Raw genomic sequence first — 22789 nt, forward strand, 5'->3', positions numbered from 1 at the left:
TGCCTCACAGACAGTGCAGAGCAGCCGTGTGAGAGTGTCCCTTCTCAACAGGTGCATCCCCCTTCCTCATCATGGAACAAAACGGGTGCTTGAAGGTGTAGCCTCGCCCTCAGATGAGTCATCGACCGTTTCAGTGTGAGCTGCCCTTCCCCCACGTGACTGCGAACATGACTGAGCCACGCATGCGGACTCCACGGCGACTCTGGACTCCCTGGGCTGTGCTTTCCAGCACTGCTGTCATTACTAGACATCGCCGTCTGGATTAACATTTAAAATACATAAAATGTTAGATTCCGCTCCTCGGCTGCACTGTGAGCAATCACCCACCACCTGTGGCTGCGGCTGTGATGCTGGCCATGCAGACAGAAACCAGCCTCACCCCCACAGAATGTGCCAGTGGATGGCACCCATGTCCCCAATGGGTCAGACCTGTCCAGGAGTATGTTTCCAGGGTGTGCTGGATTGAGCACTAGGCCCCGTTAATCTTGGCTGATGGCACTGAGAATTTAGGGACTAGAAAGGGAGAAACAGTACAGGATATTGTAGTGATGTGAAAACAATAGTTCACATGATGCAGTAAAAGTTCATAAACTGTTTCAAAGTTAAAGCCTTAGAAAAGGATCACCACCTTTCTCGCTCGACAAGTCGCAGCAGAAAAATGACCCGAACAAGAGAGACAGGCTCTCACGAAGGGTGAAATCTAAGCGGTGCATAAACAGAATGAGAGACTCTGTGTTTGCTGATCACGTATGTCAAACAGCCATAACCCGCCCTTTTTAATTTCCATGTTATAAGCTCTGTGGGTCTCAGGCTTGGGTGCTTTCTCCTGCTGCTGGCAAGCTGAATTCCAGGGCTTCGGCCGTGACTGCACGTCCTCACTGCTGGTATGAAGGCGGGGGGTGAGAGTGGGGAGAACCTCAGCAAGATTAACTGAAGCCATTATTTCTTCCCCAGAAGTTGCCAACAAACAACAGTACGTGGCACCAAAAATCTGTCCGTGAAAATGTTACTTACAAACAGAGAGTCTTGTAAGGCACCCACATGTTGGAGACTTGCTACGTCCTACACAAGCAGCCTTTCACCTCCCAATTTTAATTGGCTTCTTGCTTACTAACGTGTTCCCCTGGTGGTAACAGTTAAACCCACGTCTCTGTTTCCTGAAGATTATTTGTTCACGTGGATTCCTGTCAAGCCAGAGGCTATATAACACTGCCCTCCCATCTCATGAACATATGAAATAAACCATGCTTTTGTAGATATCTGGCTTGTACGAGAGTTAACAGTGAGCACTTAGATTAACAAAGGCCGCACCAAGTCTGTAACATGATTCCACTTCTAGGTGATCACAGTTATCAGTAACCCTGCTCACTGATTTATATAGACTTTTGATAAATCCTGCCAAATTGAATTTCAATTCAACTCAACAAATATTTACAGTGCACCTACACACAAGTACCAGAGGGAAGACCACGAGCTGAGTCAACAATCTATCACGTGTACACGTAAGCGCCAACACAACAGGTTTCCCATCGTTTTCTATCAGATGAAGTACAGCTGCCATCACATGAGCTGTAAAGATCACACACCAGTGTCAGCACAACAGTGAGGGGTGGACAGTGCCTAGTACATGCTAGGGACCCTGAGCGCTTATTAAGTGCAAGACACTGAGCTCTCACATGCAATGACAGACACTTGATTCTCCTAACAACCTCGCAATGTGGATATATTTATAAAAAAGAAAAGCGAGCACAGAAATGTTCAATAATCTTACAGTCAGAAACCTAAGAAGACAGAAGGGAGAAAGACAGACGCAAGGGATGGTGGGGGAACGGGAGTCAGTGGTTAATGGGTAAGATGGAGGCGGATGGTGGGGATGGCAGTCCAGAACCATGAATACATTCATTGGCACTGAACTGTACCCTCAAAACAAGTAACGATAATAAATTTTATGGTAAGTCTATTTCACCACAATAAAAAAATTGGAAAAGAAAACAGGAACCCAAGAGACAGAGGAATAATTTTGTGGTATCATTTTTCATATTAAGAAACATATACTTGGTCTTCGTCCAGTTCCTGGCACATAGCTCCTAAGATCCTTGGAATTTCCTAAGTGGTAAGAGCAGAAAGGTATCTTTTGTTGTTCAAAACAAGCCCCTTTCAACCACACCTGAATTTACTTTAATGGCTGATGAGGGGACTTGTGGAAGCACGTGAGGATGGAGGGAAACGAACCCCCTGACGAGAGGGTTAAAACCCTCAACCCCACTCCCTGCCCCATTCAGGAGAAGAAGGGGTCTGGGATCCATCACAAAGGGCCAGTGATGTGACTGATCATGCCTATGTAATGAAGCCTCCATAAAAACCCAAAAGCACAGGGTTCAGAGAGCTTCCGCGCTGGGGAGCACATGAGGGGCAGACCCTAGTTTCACGGGGACAGAAGTCCTGCACTTGGGACCCTCCAGACCTCACCACATGCACCGCTCCATCTGGTTGTTCGTCTGTATCCCTTACTGTCTCCTTTGTAACAAACTGGTGAACATAAGTCACGGTTTTTCTGAGTTCTGTGAACCGCTCCAGCAAACACAGTAATTGAACCAGAGGAAGGGACCCGGGGAACCTGTGATTTTATTAGCTGGTGGGTCAGAAGCACGGGTGGTAAGCGGAGTGGGGGCCATCTTGTGGGAGACCGTGGATCTGATGCAGTCTCCAGGCACAAGGGTCAGGCCTGAGGGGAGCTCTGCAGGACACGCAGAACTGCTTGGTGTGAGGACACTGCCAGACATGGGGTGACGAGAAGTGTGGGAAGTCAGGCATTAAGTGCTAAGAGGAAACACAGGAGGAAAGCTTTCCCACCAACAGAGGCATGAGCGAAAGCCGACAGGAAGGGAGAGGAAGGGGACTCGGTGTGGTGGGGACAGCTCTGCTCCGGACAGAGGCGCCAGGTCCCAGTAAGCGCCAAAATCCTACTGCTCAGTGTCAGTCACGCGATGAAAACCTACCCACCTGAGGGGAGAGAAACTTCTCAATGCGTCTGGCTATAAAACCCTTCTCCAGGATGGAGTTGACGGACGGTCTGTCCCTCGGATTCCTTTTAAATAACTGAGAGAGCAAATTGCGGAGGTCGTGGGAATAATGCAGAGACACAGGCGGGAAAGACCCGGAAATTATCTTCAGCACCAGGTTCTTCATGCTGCCAGCTTCAAACTAAAACCCAGAAAACAAACGAACATGCATGAAAACACCGGTATCGAAAATGGGCGCCACAACAATGAGAAACAGTTCTCCTGTCGACAAAGAGCAGAAACAGTCCTCTTCCCAGCGTTCGAACCAGCATATGCTCTCCAGAGCAAGGTCCACTTGGCTTCTGGTAATAACACTCCAAAGGGGAGCCCAAGCCTTATCAGTGGGAACACACACTTCAGGATTAAACACGACATAAACTGTAATTAAAGTGGGGGGAGAGAGGTGGGGTGGTTTAAAATCTAAAGAAGACTTCATTTTGAAGGTAAAATCAAGCTGTTGACAACTCAGCTAAAGTACGCTGTCAATGTGTTCTCAATACACACATTAAGAAAACAAAATATGCTATAAATCAGGCACTGGTGATTACAGCAAGTTTAAAAGAGTTCTGTTAAATGCTGAATTCTCCTAGCAGTTAAAATACATTGATTTTTTTAAAAAATAGAGATACTATAGATACTTTTTCATGTAACTTTAGAAATAATTTGAGAAACCCTCACTTACTGCATGTTTAAGTGTGCACATCTCGTAAAGGACGCACCCCAGAGCCCAGACGTCACTAGGAAAGAGAAAAACAAGAGACCTTCTCTCAGCATCAGAATTTACTTAAAATGTTCTTCATTTAAAGGAAACAAAAGAAGGGGCTCTGAAGTTACTTCCCCTCTCTCTGCGTTTGTTTCCTCGTAAGGAAAGGAGGACCGATTAATGCCTACAACTCACAAGGTTACCGTGAAGACAAAAAGAGTTAATACACAGAAAGCATTTTAAACAGTGTTCAATAAATATTAATGAATATAATTCAACAAGAAGCGACTATCACAAAGAGAAAGACACAGAAAGCACTCTATTTCTCATTGTAATTTAAATAATAAAATAATTCTCTCTATAATTTCTTCAGTAAGACAATGAAATAGCTTCTTTATAATTTCCCTCATGATGTATAGAAAAAGTGTATCTGTGTATATATATGTTTACACATGTGTATTATTGATTTCAGAATATTCTGAAAGTTAATAAATACAGTGTAACAAAGATGCAAAGGAAATACATCAAGTAATGAATATCATTTTAAATACCTTTTATTATTATAAGGTTTGTTTTCACAGATCTCAGGTGACAAGTAGTACGGGGTCCCTATGCAAGTTCGAGCCAGCTCCACAGTGCTAGAACACAAAGAGGAAAGTGGAGAAGCTTGAGACACTTGAAGATGTTATAAATTATCACCAGTCTATCAGCATGGATTAAAATCTCACTGAAGACATTATTTCAAATCAAAGTTTAAAACTGATGTTACCTGTTAAGAACTCGAGCGATTCCAAAATCTCCAAGTTGTATCGTCCCATCTTTGGTTAAAAATATATTCTATAAAAGAGATGGAAAAAAAACCCCAGAAATATTGCTATAGTCCAGTTCTGAGTTGATGACTTCTGTCATAAAAATGAATCCAGTTAAAAAATAAAGCTGGGATAACTGGATATCCACACGCTAAAGAATGAATGTAGACCGCTATCACACACCATATGCAAAAATTAACTCAAATCCATTCCAGACCTAAATACAAGAACCATAAGACTCCTATGGGATTGCAGTGAACCTTCATGCCACTGGCTTACATAATGATTTCTTAGCTTTGACACCAAAAGCACAAGCAAAAAAAGAAAATATAGATAAGCTGGACTCCATCAAAATTAAAAACTTTTGTGCAAAGGACACCATCAAGAAAGTGAGTATGTAACCCACAGGATCGGGGGAAATGTTTGCAAACCATGTATCTGACAGAGAATCTGTATCTAGAATAAAGACCTCTTACAACTCAGTAACAACCAAGTAAGTTGTTTTACATCAGGCAGTCACCAACCATGTGACCCCACTTAAACAGAGTGTCCAGAAGAGGCACATCCACAGACAGAAAGTGCGCTCCTGGTTTCCAGGATCCATCATCCAACAGTGCAGCCAGGAGCTCGCTGGGCAGCACGAGCTGACCCACTGTCAGCCAGGAGGTCTGAGTCAAGCACACACTCGCAGCCACAGGTGGCCAAGGCGGGGCCAAGTGGAAGGTGCTAGAAAGGTCTGAAGTGGGAGTCGGTGGCAGAGGTCGGGAGACAGCATATTCACTTCTTCCTCTTCCTCCTGGGGATACCCGGGTACAGAATAAGAGGCCTACAGGGGCAGGAAGACAGACGCACGGCCTCAACACCAGGAGACAATGCCCCTGCACCCCAACTCTGGGGACTGAGAGCCCCAGTCAGGCAGCCGTGAAAGAAATCCTGATGCAAAGATGCGTGAGCCGTGGAGACAAAACCTAACACACACGAAGAAATCTAACGCAAAGAAAAACCACCAACAAAACAATCAGAACAAGAATTCACTCCAGAATTAATCTTACACAACAAAAACTTTGAAGTAAATATATTTTGACAATAGCAAAGAAATAAATGAGGAAATAAATATGCATTTGAGAAGAACAAGACATTATGAAACAAAAACCAACTACAGGAAGAACAGATACGTATGAAAAGCCATTTAGACATCTTGGAGAGACAGACACAGTCATTACGATAAAAAGAGAAAGAGATGAGACAAGCACTGATTTGCACAAAGTGAGAAAGGGGCTTCGTTGACTCGAAGGAGGCTGAAAAATTCATGTTGAATACAACTTGAGAGAAACAGAGATAAAACGCGGAAGAACAAGTAAGATGCTTGCAGGGACAGATTAAGAGGCTCCAACATCTGTCTAGAAAAAAACCCAGGAGATGACAGTGAAAGTAGCCACAGAGATATACTGCCTGAAAAAACACCGCTAAACATTGTTCAGAACAATTCTAAAGGAAATACACATTCTCAAAAGTGTGCAGGAAGCAGGGTACAGCTCAGAGGAAGAGTCCATGCTTAGCTGCATGCACGAGGTCATGGGTTCAATCCCCAATATCTCCATTAAATAAAAAGTAAATAAATAAACCTAATTACCTCCACCCCCACCCTAAAAGTACACAGCATAAGGAATAAAAACGGAGCCTCACCGATGCGCAAATTTCTGCGAAATTTCAGAACAATGGGGACAGAGAGGATATCCTAAAGTCAGCCAGAGACAACAAACAAGGGCAAGAAACTGTAAACTCCTACACAGCAACACGAGAAGCCAAAAGACAAAAGAGCAACATCTTCAAAATTCTGTAGGAAAATAACTGCCAAACTGGAAGTTTATATCCAAATTATCACTAAGGTAAGAGAATGAAGTCGTCTTCAAATACACAATCTCTCAAAAAAATACACCTTCCACACAATCGTATTTTTGGATTTCTCCATCCTAACAAGAAAGTAAACCAAGAAAGAGGAGGCTGCCTGTGAGGAGGATTCCTGGGTTACAGTCAAGGGGGCAGTGATGGGGAGACAGTCTGACTCTGACGGCATGAAACCCACACAGTTCAGCCCAAGACAACACCCACGCCCACCTAGAAGGTGTTAGTGACAGAATCAACATACCTGTGATTTGATGTCTCGATGAAGAATTTTTCTATCATGTACATGTTTCAGGGCCAAACATATCTGTACAAACCAGTCCAAAATCTAGGGGGGTAAAAAATCAGATCTGTGATTTTTTTTTAAATTTACACTTCACAGTAGTCCTTCCTTGATCATTAAAAGGATTCAGGAATATTTGGGACAAAGGGAACTAAATCCTTAAAATAATTAGGCTATAATTTTTAATTTCACAGTAATTAATGTGACCAACATTAAGTAGACATTCAGGCCAACTGACGTACATACAGTGTGCGGCGCCCGTGCTAAGTCTAAACGGAGGACGCTGCTACTGAAGGATCCCTACAGCTCAGAATGCACATGGAAAGAAGTTTCCCGAGAAGAGTGGAAAATGGAAATACTTCATGTTTTAGGAGAGCATGATGATGAGGGACTGTCCTTTGCTGTTAAGTGTAACTTTTTTCTATATAAGTAGAAACCACGAGAGGAGAAAGTCAGGCTGGAAATCTGGGCGACATCTCTGGCTTTTTTCTCTCCCCACACTCATCACACATAAACACACATTTGGGAGCTGGCCACTTGAAAGTAAAAAGGCTGAACTGCTACCTCACTCCTAACACCAAAACAATTCCAAGCAGACGGCATTTGTAAGCATGAAAACAAACTGTAAAATGAGGGAAGAAAACGGCAATTTTCTATAGTCTTCGGTTGAAGCAGGACTTCCAAAACATGATATGAAACCCACAAGTCACAAAAAAAGTTGACTATATAAATTATAAAACATCTGGATGGCAAAACATATAAATAGGTTTAATGATTATTTGAGAAAATACCTGCAACAAAACTGACAGATTATTAGTTCTCTAATACACAACAGCTCTTCAAAATCACCGAGCAAAACACTGGCAGTCAAATAAGAGGCGGACAAGACGGGCAAGGTAAGTGACGGAGGAAATGGAAGCCGATAAACACATAAACCACACACGACTCTCCCCCTAAATCAAAAAACGGCAATTAAAACAAGATATCACCTGACAAAACAGAAGTTCTAAACAGTGCTGGTCAATGAGGAAGCAGGTCTCTGCACACCCTGCTTGTGAGAAAGCTGATTACAGTTACTTGGCAAAGAATATAAAAATGTTCCCTTCACCCACCATCTGAAAGAGCAACTGCAATTTCAAATTTATCCTGCAGATAAAGTGTCACAAACACAAATGGAGATGTACAGGGATGTCTAGCCCAGCACTACTCGCCCATCTAAACCTACACACCTAATAAATCAATAAAAAATGTTAAAAAAAAAACCAACTAAGCGAATAAATGAAAGTGGGCCATGCATGGACCAATGTTGCATAAATCAAAAAAAAATAAAATAAATAAACCTACAGACTTAAACGTCCATCCGGGGGCCTGGTCAGAGGTCACTGTTGGCATCACTGGAATACTGTGCAGCCGCTGGGGAGAATGAAGGACCTCGCTGTGTGTACACACTGAAGGGAAAGAAAGGCCCAGAACAGCATGCATGGCTCACTCCTTTTTTAAAGTATGTTCATGTCCATCACACACCTGAACTCTCCGTGACTGTCTATGACTGTGAGGCATGTGCAGGGGGACACACAGCACAGCGACCTGTCGGTAGCTGTGTCTTTGTCAGGGAAGTGGATTTTCAGAAGAATGAAAGTAACCAGTTTTACTTTTTACTCTTCTCTAGCTACTATTTTTTTAAAGAACAAATATTATATTAAAGTAACCTAAAATTAATTTTTAAATTAGTTAAAAAAAATCAAACCTCTGAGTTCAGTTTGGGAGGTATTTACTGAGGACTACACAAATGTTTAAGCTCCTTTCCCTATTCCTGTAGGGCATTTTAAGTAAAAAAATGAAATACAGCCCTCTGATTCTGAGCTCACGCAGTGGTAGGAATATACTTTTAGACAAATACCTATAATAAAATGCACCGGTCTTCTAACAGCACATACACTGAGAGCAAGTAATTCCACCAGGGAGGGGTCAGGAAAAGGGCAAAGAGAATGACAACCACGCTCAGGTGCATCTTACTGCATGCAGTCTACCTGTAATAACACATATGACTGAAACACTGTGCTGTAAGCCAGAAACTGACACAACATGGTAAACTGACTATACTTCAATTAAAAAAAAAAAAGACAGAGCAAGGTATGTATGTGACCCCATGTGTGACTGTGTCTTGCACACACACTTACACATGCAATATGAACAAGGAAGTCTGGGAGACACCAAAACCAAGTCAGAGGTAACCCCCAGGATGGAGCAGTGGGAGAAGACGACTTTCTACCTCCAAACTTCTGACTAACTTTACAATTTAAGTTTGCAAAAAGAAAAATCTTATAAAAAGAAAATCTTATAACCTTTGGGGTTAGATAGAAGCAGGTTCAAACACCAACTGTGATTTGGGGCAAGCTACTTCACCTTGGGGTTCTTATCTATTAAGTAGAGGAAACCACAGCCTGCTAGGTCGGGGGGGGTCACAGAATTAAACGGGACAAGGACGACACTTCCAGCACAGCGTGCCCTCCCTTCCCCTATGCAGGAGCATGCAAGCAAAATTAAGAGTGGGTAGTATGAGAGACACAACAGGAGTTCAGAGAAGGAAAAGATCACAGAAGATCACAGGGCCTATGGGAAGTATAAAGAAAAGGTTAAGACTTGAGCTGAGCTTTTAAAAAAAAAAAGGCAGAATATTAGTAACGGAGAGTTGGGCTGGGAGGGAGGCATTACCGAAATAAAATAATCAGAATACATACAAAGGAAGAAGAACGAGAGGTGTAAACGTGCCCCAGTGCAGACCACAAAATGCATGCACGATAAATATCCTTTAAGTCAATGAAAAAGGCACACATTAGGGAACAGAAAACCACCAGGCTGTGTAAGTAGAATGGGCTCATATTTTAGAGATCCCTGAAATCAAAACGGAGATTAGATCTAATGCAGTTGCCAGTGCGAGGCTTCCAGGACCGGAGTTACCTGGCAAAGCCACATTTCAGAAAGATATGGTCCAGCGGCAATAAGCCAGACTGACAGGGTACAGAATAATCAATCAGTTACAAGGAATAATTAAGTCACCTACTTAAATATGTATTTATTTACACACGTACATACAGACACAGGACACAACATCTATTACACACATAACAATATTATCACAGACGGGACATGAGATGGGAACCGAACCAAGCAGAGAGGTAACTAAAACAGAAATGTGACCACGATACTGGACTATGCCACCAAACGACCACGCCTAGTCCTCACAGTTAGCACTTGTAGCTACAAATAAACACGTATATGAACAAACAAATGCTGAATTACTTCTCAACACCCCCTACATGCTGACTCACCTGATCCTCTTGAAACAAAACACCTTTCTGGGCATTTATTCGTCTAAACAGGTCCCCTCCTTCACAGTAGTCCATCACTATGTAAAGAGAGCCGTTTTCTACAAAACATAAACATTACATTTCTTTTTTAAAAACGTGGATCAATAACAGATGTACACTACCATACATAAGATAGGTAAACCACAAGGATTTACTGTACAGCACAGGGAACGACATTCACCATCATGTTATAAACTGTAATGGAAAAGAATTTTTAAAAGAATGTAAAAATGTACCTTTATGTTTAATTGATCACTTTGCTGTACACCTGAAACTAACCCAATACTGTAAATCAACTCCACTTTAATTTTAAAAAGTAAAAAATAAAATAAAATGTACATCAAAAGCATAGCTATACTAAAGGTACCTAAACATTTACCACTAAGCAGCAGTAATTAATTGCATTTCGTTAAACCAAAAACAGAACCTCAGTCAAAAGAACCAAAGGGCAAAGTCAAGGAACACTGGTCACACAGACTGTGCAGTAACATGGGTAACAGACAACGTCGTCAGGAACGATTCTTCTACCAAGAACACAGCATCCCACTGGATAGCAGTGTCCACACTGACACAAACACCCTGGAATATAGACAAAATGCAGACAGAGAGACTTAATTTTGTTTGATAGATATATTTCCTTAAACATCATCCACAAGAATCATGTTTTTCCACCCATTTGTCAGAGGTGGGTGATCTTGGCTGCCAGCTGGTTGGCCGTGACTGTGCAGCTTTGCTGCATCCACTCAACGACCTGCTCAACAAACACAATAAGAGGCTCTGCGCTGAGCTCTGAGGATGCGGCAGTGAGGGGGCGTCCCTGCGGTCCGGGGGCGCTCCGGCTTTCTTCCTGCTGAGCACTGTCTATCACCGTGACGCCTAGGTCCACAGGACAAAGGACTTCCTGATCTTCCGGCAGCAGACGGGACTAGAAGACTACTGCTAACCCTTGCCCCCACCCTCACTCTCACGCAGGAATGAGACGGCACTGCCTCCCCCGGGTAAGGCAGAGGGGCCAACCCTGATGCTGACAACTCAGAGAACAGCCGCCCAGCGTTCACCGCTCCTGCTGCCTTGTGCTGACGGCCTGACACCCCGCAGGACTCACGTCCTACGTCTCGTGCTCGTCTTGCTGCTCGCAGTGTCACAGGCACCTTGCACATACTCCTGATGTGCCAGGGTCTGGGAACCTGTGTGACTGAGCTAACTAAGAATCCAGACAACTCTTCATAACTGATATGAAAAGGTGATCCAAATACACACGTGAGGAATCACTATGTGAAAAAAACAAAAACCAGAAAACCGTACAATCCACTACTTGTGAAAATATACGTAGGGTGCTGCCACAAGAAACAAAAAGCAAACAATTACGTACAGTTGCTGTTATTTCTGTGTGCTTATTAGTGCTTGGAATTTTTCTGCAAGGAAACACAAGACAGCATAAGCAGGGGTGACCTCCAGGAGAGAAAAACAGGTGGCTCACGGCAGAAAGAGCGGGAGAACGTTTTACTGTCATGTAACCTTTGGATTCTGTACCGTATGCACGTATCAAAAACTAAATAAAACTATCAAAAGATTTCTTTAAAGGTGAGTGTGTGTCTGTGTGAGAGACACAGAGACAGGGAGACAGAGAAGGTTAAACAGGCCCTGGGAAAGGGACAGGGAGTGATCCTGATATGAAATGAGCTCTGAATGTTTTCTGATGCCTAAAGCACTCATCATTTACTTGGGGATAAATAACTAGTAAAAATGTAAGGTTAACAGGAAAGTCTTTTCTCCGTGAGGGAAGTACTCATCTGTCTTGCATTCCTTCAATCATTCAAACAGCTGAGGGCCAACTACGTCCCAGGCGCTGTGCATGAGAGGCTAAGGGGCACCAGAATATAAGACACCACCCCTGTCCCCAGTGGGCCCATAGGGTATTGAGGAAACACTCTCCAAAAAAACCAAAACAACTACCACCTAGAAACTGCTCAACACTGAAGCAAAAAGCCTGCCAGGCAAGTGACAACGTCTCGGTGCCTGTTAGAAAACGACCGAAGAGGTGACCGGAAGCCACGAGCCAGGGCCGCGTATAGCTGGCTGACTAACCCTGCAACCCTGACACGTCTCTCCTTTCGCCGCCTCTCACCTTAAAAGCTGAAAAAATGCCAGATGAAGAAAGATAAAGGAAATTCAAGGTCCTGGGAAGGACGAGATGGTGAACGCTGTACTTCTTCACATGAGGTATGCAGCCTCATTCCACTGTCACCATAAAGCAAGCAAGCACACCGAGTACTTTACAACACAGCTGCTAATTCATCTCTCTGCTTTAACAGATACCAAGTTTATTCGGGCACAGGGGTACCTTAACTCAAATTCAGACACTGAAACTGGTGATGTGACCTGGAAACACTCATTTAAACTGTCTTTCAATCTAGTTATCTTTTAGTTTTGTAATTAACAGGGATTTATGATAATCACGGGGATGACTTCAGCAGGACGTCAGTAAACCACCCTGACCTGCCTTTGGAGCTGCTGTCTTACCTTAGCTCCCCTCAGTTACCAAATATGACAGTGTGTGATTCCAAAACAGCAATGCTTCGTAACGTCTTAAGGACCTGAGAAGACTCTCCACGTACCTCAGCATTATAGTAACGAGGTACATGGAAGAACACCACCCAGCAGGGCACCTTCTAACGACTAGGATGGTTCTCAGTGGCTGCAGTGGCAGCACGTAAAAGGAGTTTAGTTTAAAAGTTGTAAACGACTGCTCTTGCTTTGTCCAAATTCCCACACTCACCACACTGGCTCTTTTTAAGCAACCCTAGCGCCAGTGAGCCCTGTGAAGCCATGCAGGGACAGTGTGCTGTCAGTGTTACCCAAGGATCCGCTGACATTCACACGCACAGGTATGGAACCAGCAATAATGTACTTTTCTTCCTGAGACTAAGTCACAAAATGATTCCTTGAAAGGAAAGTATACAGCAGCGGTCACACGGCTTAGGAGACCTTCTGAGCCCTCATGCCAAACTGATCTGACCTTCGAAGGACTCCCTGTACTGGACGATGTTCGGATGCTTCATGTTCGCCAGCACTGCAACCTCTCTCCTCGATTCTTCCCTCTCCTTGTTAGACATCTGACACAGGAGAGAAGAGGAAACAGTCAGTGGAACCATCTACATGCAACCTGAAAGTCCCTTAGAGTGCAAATACTAAAGCACAGCCAGAAGTCGAACAGAATGAGTTGAATCCACTGGACATTTTAAGGTGTTCAAACTAGATTAAGGTTCAGAACAGCAGGTGCTGCATCTCTTTTAAACACAAACACAGTGCACATCACAGGAAACAACCAGAAAGGACTTACAGGCTACTCCGAAACAGCATGTCTCCCCGCAACCGCAACAGTCCTTCACTTCAGGTTATGTATTGCCATGTATTTTTTTCAGAGTCTCTAACAGTGAGCCCTTTTGTAGCCAGGTTTCTACTAGAAAAACCAAACGGAAAACATGCTTACCCTTGAGATGTTGATTTCTTTGATAACATACTGCCTGCCATCTTCTGTGGATTTAACAAGGATGGCTTTTCCGAAGGAGCCTTCTCCAATCTTCTGTACTCTGACGTACTTCTCCATGGTTCCACTAAGGCATCTTAATGACGTGCTAGACATCACACACACACGAAAAAGAGTAACAGTGAATAGTGATTAAAACATGTCATCCATAACAATTATAATGGTTAATTCAAATTCTAATTCCTTAGCAATTTGGTTACTTAAAAAAAAAGATACATAAAATCTTTACTGAAAGCTAAATAAGTTTTATCTCAATTTTATTCATGCAACCTAGAAATATGTAAAAAGAGAAAAAAGTAACATTTCAATTTTATCAGTTTTATAGGAATACCCTGGAAAGTCAAACACCTAATGTACATGGAGAAAGCAGCAAAACTTTTCCCACATGAGCTAATTAGCCAGATTACATTACCTCCCCTAAGAATACAAGCTTAATAAGAATATTTCCCAAAGTTATGTAACTAATCCCCTCTTACTAGATATTTCAGGTGTTTACAGTGCTTGCTATCATAAAAGGACTTCAGATGAAATTTTTATGTACCTATTACAAAGATTTCCTTGGGATAAACTCCGAATTCAAATAACAGACATGTTACAGTTTTCAACCATACTGCTTACCTGTCTTATAGAAATATTTTCTAACTTGCATTTTGACCAGCAGTGAACAAAAAGTGCCTGCTCCATGTACTCCTTTCACACTGGTTATTATTTATTACATCTTTGCGAAGCAATAAAGGGTTAACAGTTAAAGCACTAAACCCTTTGAGTCAGGGAGCCTGGGTTTAAATCCTGGCTTTGACACTTATTTCTTCCGTGACCTTGGACAGTCACTTCTCTATAAGCAGCTCAGTCTGTTCACCTATGTGATGTGGGCAACAACAGCACCAATTTCCAGAAGCACTGGAGGGCTGGTCAACGTCAGCACGGCACTGAGCACAGCCCTGGTGCACGGGAGCCCTGTGTCACCGTCTGCTGTTACTGTTACTCACCGCCTTTGACAGGGGAAAGAGAGGCTCCTTTTTATGTAAAGCTGTTTTGCTTACCAATGAACTTGAAAACTTCTACTACATTTATTAAACATTTATATTTCTTCTCTGTTGAACTGTTTATTCAGGTTTTCTGTCCTTTTCCTACTGGGATAGTCTACTTTTTATTAGTTTGTAAAAAGGCTTCTTCTTTAATGAAAATATTAGCCCTTTTCCATCATAAGTTTTTTTTGCTTATATGCCATTTGCCTTTCAATTTTATTTAAATATAAGTTTATTTTGATATGAACAATTTATTAATTTTTCAGACATACACACACACACACTGGAATATTACTCAGCCACTAAAAGAATGAGATTTTGCTATCTGCAACAACATGGATAGATCTACAGAGAAAGACAAATGATGTATGACTTCACCTATCTATGGAATCTGAAAAAAAAAACAAATGAAGAAACATAACAAAATCTGAAAAAAAAAAACAAATGAAGAAACATAACAAAAGACACAGAGAATAAACTGGTGGCTGCCAGAGGGGTTGGGGTGGGGGAGATAAATGAATTCAGTTAGGGAGATCAGGAGGTACAAACTTCCAGCTATAAAATAAATAAGTCATGAGGATGTAACGTGCAATACACGGAATACAGTCAACAGCACTGTCAGACCTCTGTGTGGTGACAGGTGGTAACTAGACTTGTCATGGTGATCATTTTGTAATGTATAAAAATATCAAATCACTGTGTTGTGCACCTGGAACTAATACAGTAAGTCAGCTCTCCTTCAATAAAACAATAAATAAAATACAAATAAATAACGTGAAAACTATGAATTCACCTAACTTGCTCTTCTCTATTTCCATCCCACAGCAACCAGACGGCCTATGCACGATCCCCTTTTAAAAGGAGAAAATGGGCTTATCATGAAGATGATATTAGATTTCTGAGTTTACCATATCTCTCATTGTAAATTAACAAATCCATGTTCTGTTTTCATCCATTAACAGTAAGTTTAATTTTATTTGGCCTCTGAAAAATGATTCAGTCTCCTTAAATGATGAAATTCATATCCTGGGCCTGTGGGACTAAAGGCCAGAACTCTGCCCATGATAAAATCACAGGATAAAGAGGCTTCATAGAAATTTGTGGGAAAGAGCCTTCTTCTGCCTTCGAAAACTTTTCTCTTTCAAAATTTCTATAAAAAAGTCAAAGCTTTTATCAACTTTAAGAGAAACCAAAAATTAACTATTACAATAACACTGCAGCATCACTAGTGAGTGAAAGAAAAGTCATTCCAAACATACTCTCAAGCCTACGCTTGGGCAAATGGTATAATACAACAGCTATCTGGGTACCAGCCGGAATTTAATGATATCTCCAGGACAAAATACATTACTATGCTACTTGGAAAAAGTATAAACATACCTGAGAAAACTAAATTTCACAAACCAAATTACATTAAGTAATAACCATATAATGTGATTATTTCACAACCATCATTTTTCTGTGATGTTTGCCAAGAAAGAAAAACAAAAGCAGTCCATTTGCCCCTTCTTCCAAATTTAGTTGCCAATTCCTTTTGAGGGACCCCATAACAAGACAGAGGCCCTACATCGAGTTCTAACGTCTACGCGTTACTAGTAGTGTGTTCCATCGCCTCAGGGAAGTGGGCGAGGATCCACTACCCCTGTAGTGAAGAAAGATGACCCTAATTGTCATCAAATAATGTCCAGTGCAGACACCTTTCTGAACAATCAAAGACATGTGGCAGGTGAGTTTCAGAGCAACCTACAATCCCTCCTTTTCTGCAGAGCCTGCACCAGACTAGCACAGGACACCAAGAGGAAGAGAAGGGGAAAACATGAGAAGACAGATTACTTTCGGGGTCTCACGGCATCTCTAACTAGGAAGGAACTTACTTCCTAGGCATGAGACTTCTCCACTCAATTACAATCCTAGGTTTTTGGACCAAATGAAATAAAAGGTAACAACAAAATGCACTAAAGGCTTACACATCCAAAATCATCATAACATGTAACTGAAGACACACGTGCATGCTGTTCTAATTTCATTACTGTAAGAAACCCCAATTATAAATGAATGTCCTTTCCACACTTCCGCTTCTAACATCAGAGGAAATCACTATACCAGCCTGACAGCATCTTACGGTCTCTAACAATTTCCAAATGCACAAAAATGATACCTATACAGAGTTATCCTCTGCGGCTGTTTGAAATGGCAAAACTTAAATATCCACAAACAAGTCAAAGAGAAAGAAGCAACATTCACATTGCTTAATGTGGGTTAATTCCTAAGCATCAGAATTTAAAAAAGACATACTATTATTTGTGTATTAAAAGGAAATACATTCGTCTATACTCAAACCTACCTTCACTTACGTGTGCACACATGTATGTAACCCTTACACTTATACAAACACACGCAATTGCCTGTGCACGCGAGCCGTACCCCTGCAGGGATACACAACAAACTGGTAATACTGGCTGCCTTCAGGGAAGAGAACTGCGTGGTCGAGAAGATTTTTCAATCTTTTGTGCCTTCTGAATTGTAAACAATATGAATGTATTACCTATTCAAAGCAATAAAATTTAAATTTAAAAACAATAAATGCTGATAGAAAGAAGCAGGAAAGACACTAGCTACATCAATTCCTCCGTTAAAATTCTTGGACAGTCCCCCATTTCCAAACTTCTAATGCTGACATTCAAAATTTTTCTGTACTGCATCATTCTTTTCAAGTATGTCAACTATGTTCCAGAAAAGAGGTCTTAGCCTCTAGTCAAGTTAGATATCCTTCCTCACATTTTACTAAGACTATCTTTAAGCCACAAATAAGCAATGTTTGACATAATAAAATTCTGTGCACCATGTATGAAAAATGTCAGAGGATATGGATGAAAAACAACCTCACCAATCTGGGACGTGAGGCCTCCTCAGCTGTGTCAGTTATCTGACGGACAAGCAAGCTGTCCTGAAGGGAAACGCTGGTAAAGAACAGATTTCAAAAAGTCCTTGTGGTACTGCCTGCAACTACAGCCCACACGTACAGATCCCCCAAAACAACAAATACCATTTTGGACTGTGGGAGAGGGTCAACTTATCTCCTCAGTGAGGAAAGTTCCTGCCTTATTTCTCATAGTTTGAGAAGTGAAAACAGGATTCCTATTAGACTTTTTTCCCAAAATACTTGATTTTCTTCTCTGTAAGTCTGTTCCTCTCTGTCAGACTATTCAGACAACAACTAACAGCTTTCCTAGTGGAAAGTATCAACGTGTAAATAGTTTACGTTCACGAAATGGTGTCATGTCATGACTCAGATTAGAAGGTAGAAGGTTAGACAGGGTAAAATGCACTTGGAACACAATGTCAATGCATTATTAAAATGACCTCAGAAGAACTCCTGTGGCCAAGTTCCATCATCTTTTCTAAACTCCTAATGGTGACTCCTGATGTGCAAAAACCTGTTTCCCACAAAATAGGCTCCTTATCTTTCACCGAGAACAATGGGCAATCTAAAACCAAGCAGCTCTGTGGGTCCTCTAATATTAGACAGATCTAAAGTAAAAACAAAGAAAGACTCCTCCTTTGGCTCTCCTCCATCCTCTCTACAGTCCTGCTGCATCACAAGAAAGGCTGTCATTAGTACATAGTGGGTATCACTTTTCATCCTTCATAACTATTTCTGATGCAACTTTCCACAGCAATAAAAAATATTCTTCTTGGGGGTGGATCTTACATTTGAGAATAAAAATTAGGCCTGTATTAAAAAAAAAGAGTTACGATGAACTCCAAAAGTGGAACTTTTCATGCCTTACTTACAGAAACTGTTTCAAATTATGAAAACTAGAATGTAAGGTTACAGCTGCTATTCATTTTCTAACTAAAACGTGTATGCAATTTAAGATCGGAGACTTAAAATGCATAAGCAATGTAAACGACTTCTTAGCCAGAGTAACACTTCTAATGTTATTTTAATTTCTTTTGCTACAGCTTTTTAAAGAACATCCAAGAGCAGCTCCGTAATACATACTATTTCTTAGAAGCAACATTTTAATTTAATGAGACGCGTGCACTTAGGGTGAGGATCTCTGCAACCTCTAAGTAACGAAGTCTAGGCAAGGTCCCCGCATCTCCAGAATGACTTCACTGTTAGGCACATCACCGCCTCCCCGGCGCACCCACCTCAGAGACCCAGGGCGTCGGCCGAGTAACGGCGGCGGTCGGGAAGCACCGTCGGGAAGCCGTCCCCCCGAACTCAGAGAGGCAGGGGCCCCCTCCCGCGCTCTGAGCAGCTCATCCTGAAGGAGAAGCCAGGTCGGCCGGCCTCCGGCTGCGGTCCGCACCGCCTGCCAACGCCCCGGGGGCCCGGTGCGCGCTGCCGGACGAAACAAACCGGCTTCCGAGCCCCTGGCAACGCGGCGAGGGGAGTGCCCGGGAGCCGCCCCCCAACTTCTCAGAGGCGGCGGCCGGCGGCCCCACGGGGTGGGCGCACGGGGACTGGGCGCTACCTGCCGGTTTGTCCCCCCGCCTCGCCACGCCGTGGGGCGCTGGGTCCCGGGCGACGCGGGGAAGCACGCTGAGGTCCTGGCTCCGGACTCCACAGCCGGCGCCCCAAACCTGGAGCCAGTGCAGAGGGCGGGGCGTCCCGGGCGCGGGCGTGTGACGTCAGCGCGCGGAAGCCGGCGCGGAGAGGGGGCGGCCGGGAAAAAGCGGCGGGGCAGGGCCGAGAGGGGGCGTGGTCGGGGGCCGGGGCGGGGCTCTGCAGGTGCCGGAGGCTGCAGGAGCAGCGGAGAAAAGGAGCCTGGAGCCTGAAGCTGCAGGAGTGAGGCCGCCCCAGGGGCCGGAACTCACTGATACAAAGTGGATTATTGGAGTAGAGAATGTGATAAATTCGCCCCTTACATACTGCACAAACGGGCTTTAAAAAAAAATCCTTGAGGGCCATTACTTAGGGATGCCACATTTTAAAAACTAGTTTTGCGTTAAAAAGCAAGACTTTCTCTAGTGTATCTTGGATGATTAAAGCAAGAAACTATTTTTGTCTTGAATTTTTTTAAACGTATGACGTAGTTTTCTGTACCTTTACATCCGATGGCTGTGTGCATTACTTGCCGGTATATGTTGAGGTTTGGTGGTCTAAGAATCTTTCCTCACTGCAGAACTTTGAAAGATAGAAACAGACTTTACAGTAATAAGGGATTAAGTGCGGTGTCGTCCTGAGTAGCCCTCTGGCTAAAGTGCCTCCCCTAGAGTGACCCCGAGATCCTGGAGAATCCCAACGTGAAGCTGGAAGAGGGTGGTGGGTGAATCCACCTGTTACTCTGCAGGTCGCACCTGTTGTATGTGTTGACTGTAGCCTGGTGGAGACATCACAGGTTTTGCCAGAGACACCGATGTAAATGGTTCTGATCTTTGCTTCAGATAAATCCGCTCCCTTCTCCCTCGTGCCCTTCCACAACACAGCAACCCCTAAGACCTCTCTGGGTTCTCCTGCCAGCCTTTGCTGTAGTCGTGCTTAAAAGAAATATTTTATTGCTAGCGTGGAAACTGAACGGTTTTGGCTTCTTTGCCAGAAGATGGCACTGCAAGTCATCCAACCTGGCAGGCGGGGAAGTCGGTGTACCTCCTCCCCTCAGTCTTGGTGCAAAAGACTTGTTTTCCTCATTTTCTGACTTCTAGGCTAACCTCCTGTGACCCTCTCCCACCCACAGTGTGTCAGTAGGAATTCTGGTGTCTGAATGCACAATAACTCTAGTTCTACACACACCCCTTTGTACAGCAAAGCAACGTGTAAACATTGCCAACTGCTAATCTAAGTAAAATCTTTTTTGCTGCTTTCATGAAGAATGATTAGTCAGATACTTCCTTGGCTCCTGCCATAAAGTGTTGGTGGGAACATAAACTGCTACAGTCTTTGCAGAAGGCATGTTAGCAATATGCACATCCTTGAAAGCAATTTCACTTCTAAGACAAGTGGGCAAAGATATGTATACAGGGTAACCATCGTTGTTTATAACCAGAAAAAGTACAAAGTGAGAAATTGACTGAATACAATATAGCCTAACAATAGAGTATTCTGGAAACATTAAAAATGGTCATTGGGACGTATTTATTGACATAGAAAGAAAGGTGCCCTTGGTACATTGTTGAGTAAATAAGGCAGGTTACTCTAACTGTAACAGAGCAAAGGGATCCTGTGCCTGAGGCACAGAAAGCCAAACTCTGACAGCGAAAGTCTGCAGCAAAGTTTATTGCAGGGCTCCAGGCAAAGGAGTGGTAGATAAGCCCCAGATCCACTCTCCTGGGGTCTTTGAGTTAGGGTCTTTTTTTTTTTAAGGGTAAGAACAAAGAGGCTGCTGTTAATCATCATCTTGCGACATTTCTTTATCATGTTTTTGGGCATCAGGATGTCCCTGGTTTATGATTCTCCACTCAGATGGTCCATAACTGGAGGGTCTATGAGCTCATCTTGCCCTGGAGAAACAACTTGAGTTTGTACATTAACAATGACATCCATAATGACAATTTTAGTACTCTAACAGTGTCATTGACAACAACAGTGTCAGTCATCTGACCCTGGCTGATTAGTGCTCAGTTAGGACAGAACTGAGGTCAGAGGGGACAAGAAAGGGGATAAAGTTTTAGCTAGAGATTAATTGTAAACTAGATAAGGGAACTTGTTTTTAGGGGGACTTGGTTCCATAATCTGAGTTAAAAGGATTATCTGATTATTTTTCTTTCTGGTTTATATATTTCTATAATATGGTTTTCTTTTTACAAGAATGTGTTTGGATTTCTTTAATTCTTTTTATTTAAACAATTTATTGGATTTTTCTTTCAAACAACAAAAAATGTTTTTTTCCTTGCAACAACCCAATTACACAAGCATACAAAGATTCTTAGGCCCACAGTCTACCTCCAGAACTCACCCTGTGCTCACTCCAATCCAACTATCGTACTCAGGGAAGAAAGGGACACTCTCACCACTGTGGAAGGTGGCTGTGGGTTGAGAACCGTGACCCCATCTTCCTTCCTCTACATTGGGCACTGGAACACCTACAGCTGTCCTCGCGCCTAGCCCATAGCAGTTTTGGGAGCAAGTAAGTTGGTTCTTCAGTTTGGTCCACAGAGGAAGAGGAGTTAATGGATTATACTTGGAGCCTTGTCTTCACCTGATTTAGAAGAGATTTTGGACTCTGAGCTGATGAAATTTAGATTTAGAGGAGGTTCTGGACTTCAAGCTCATAATATATTAGGATGAGACCCTTGGGAAAGCTGGGAAGGGTGACTATTTTACCCGTGAATCATTAGGGGCTGGGCAGGGCGGGGGGGGGCAGAATTCTGACATGGCCCCAAGACTCCCAGGCCCTGATGGACGTGCCTGATATAACTGCCTCTCCTTGAGTGTGGGCTGCACTGTGAATACGGAAGATTTCACTTCCATGATAACCTTATTGGTCAATTGACTTTGAGTTCATTAAAAATGAGAGTAAGGTAGGTGGGCTTGAACTAAGTACGAAGCCTCTTTAAAGAAGTCAGAGAGATTCAAGGAAAAGCAAGGGAAGTTCTCCTACTTGCTTTGAAGCCATAAGCTACTCTGATGTGAGCGGGTCACATAGTTAGGACTTGAGGACCATCTCTAGCTGCTGAGTGCTCCCTGGTTAACAGCCATCAAGAAAGCAATGAAACAGGGCCTCAGTCACAATCGTGTCACAGGACCCCGATTAAAGCCCTTTTATGTGGTACGTCATATGCAGCTATCAGAAAGAATGAATTAGATCTAGAATGTTGATTTTAATGCTTATTGAGTGCTATGTGCCCCAAAGATGCAAAAAAATATGTATATACAAATCAGCTGTTCATTATTCTCTCGTGCTTTTACTGGAGGCCCCCACAGTGGACATAGTCAAAAAGCATTAGTGTGTGATACAGAGTTTGATACAATTTGGTAGGAAAGCAAAGAGGGAAACTGGTTTGAAAAAAAAATTAGCAAAAGATTTTTTGGTTGACAATTGGTAAAAATTAAATATGAACTAATTTTCAGATGATATCAGGGATTTGTTGCTAATTTCCTGACTGTGATGATGGTATTGTGATTGTGT

At 42.8% G+C, this 22789-nt stretch overlaps 1 protein-coding gene across 10 annotated transcripts in view; it reads right to left on the reverse strand.

Moving 5' to 3' along the window:
* The window catches only part of NEK1 (NIMA related kinase 1), a 94524-nt gene that overhangs the window by 70540 nt on the left and 1195 nt on the right, over positions 1-22789 (reverse strand). For 8 of the 10 annotated variants that reach the window (XM_072952791.1, XM_072952789.1, XM_072952793.1 and 5 more), the window contains exons 1-9: positions 18870-19329; positions 13627-13771; positions 13153-13249; positions 10095-10192; positions 6724-6807; positions 4535-4602; positions 4317-4403; positions 3745-3799; positions 3004-3204 (exon numbers count right to left, since the gene is read on the reverse strand). In XM_072952791.1, coding sequence (XP_072808892.1) covers positions 3004-3204; positions 3745-3799; positions 4317-4403; positions 4535-4602; positions 6724-6807; positions 10095-10192; positions 13153-13249; positions 13627-13743 — 807 coding nt within the window. In that variant the 5' untranslated portion in view covers positions 13744-13771; positions 18870-19329. Of the gene's footprint in view, positions 1-3003; positions 3205-3744; positions 3800-4316; positions 4404-4534; positions 4603-6723; positions 6808-10094; positions 10193-13152; positions 13250-13626; positions 13772-18869; positions 19330-22789 lie in introns of those variants that run through there. The other 2 variants (XM_072952785.1, XM_072952786.1) reach the window with 2 other exon arrangements.

This window comes from Vicugna pacos, chromosome 31 (assembly GCF_048564905.1).
Source record: "Vicugna pacos chromosome 31, VicPac4, whole genome shotgun sequence".
In the NCBI taxonomy this organism is placed as follows: domain Eukaryota; kingdom Metazoa; phylum Chordata; class Mammalia; order Artiodactyla; family Camelidae; genus Vicugna; species Vicugna pacos.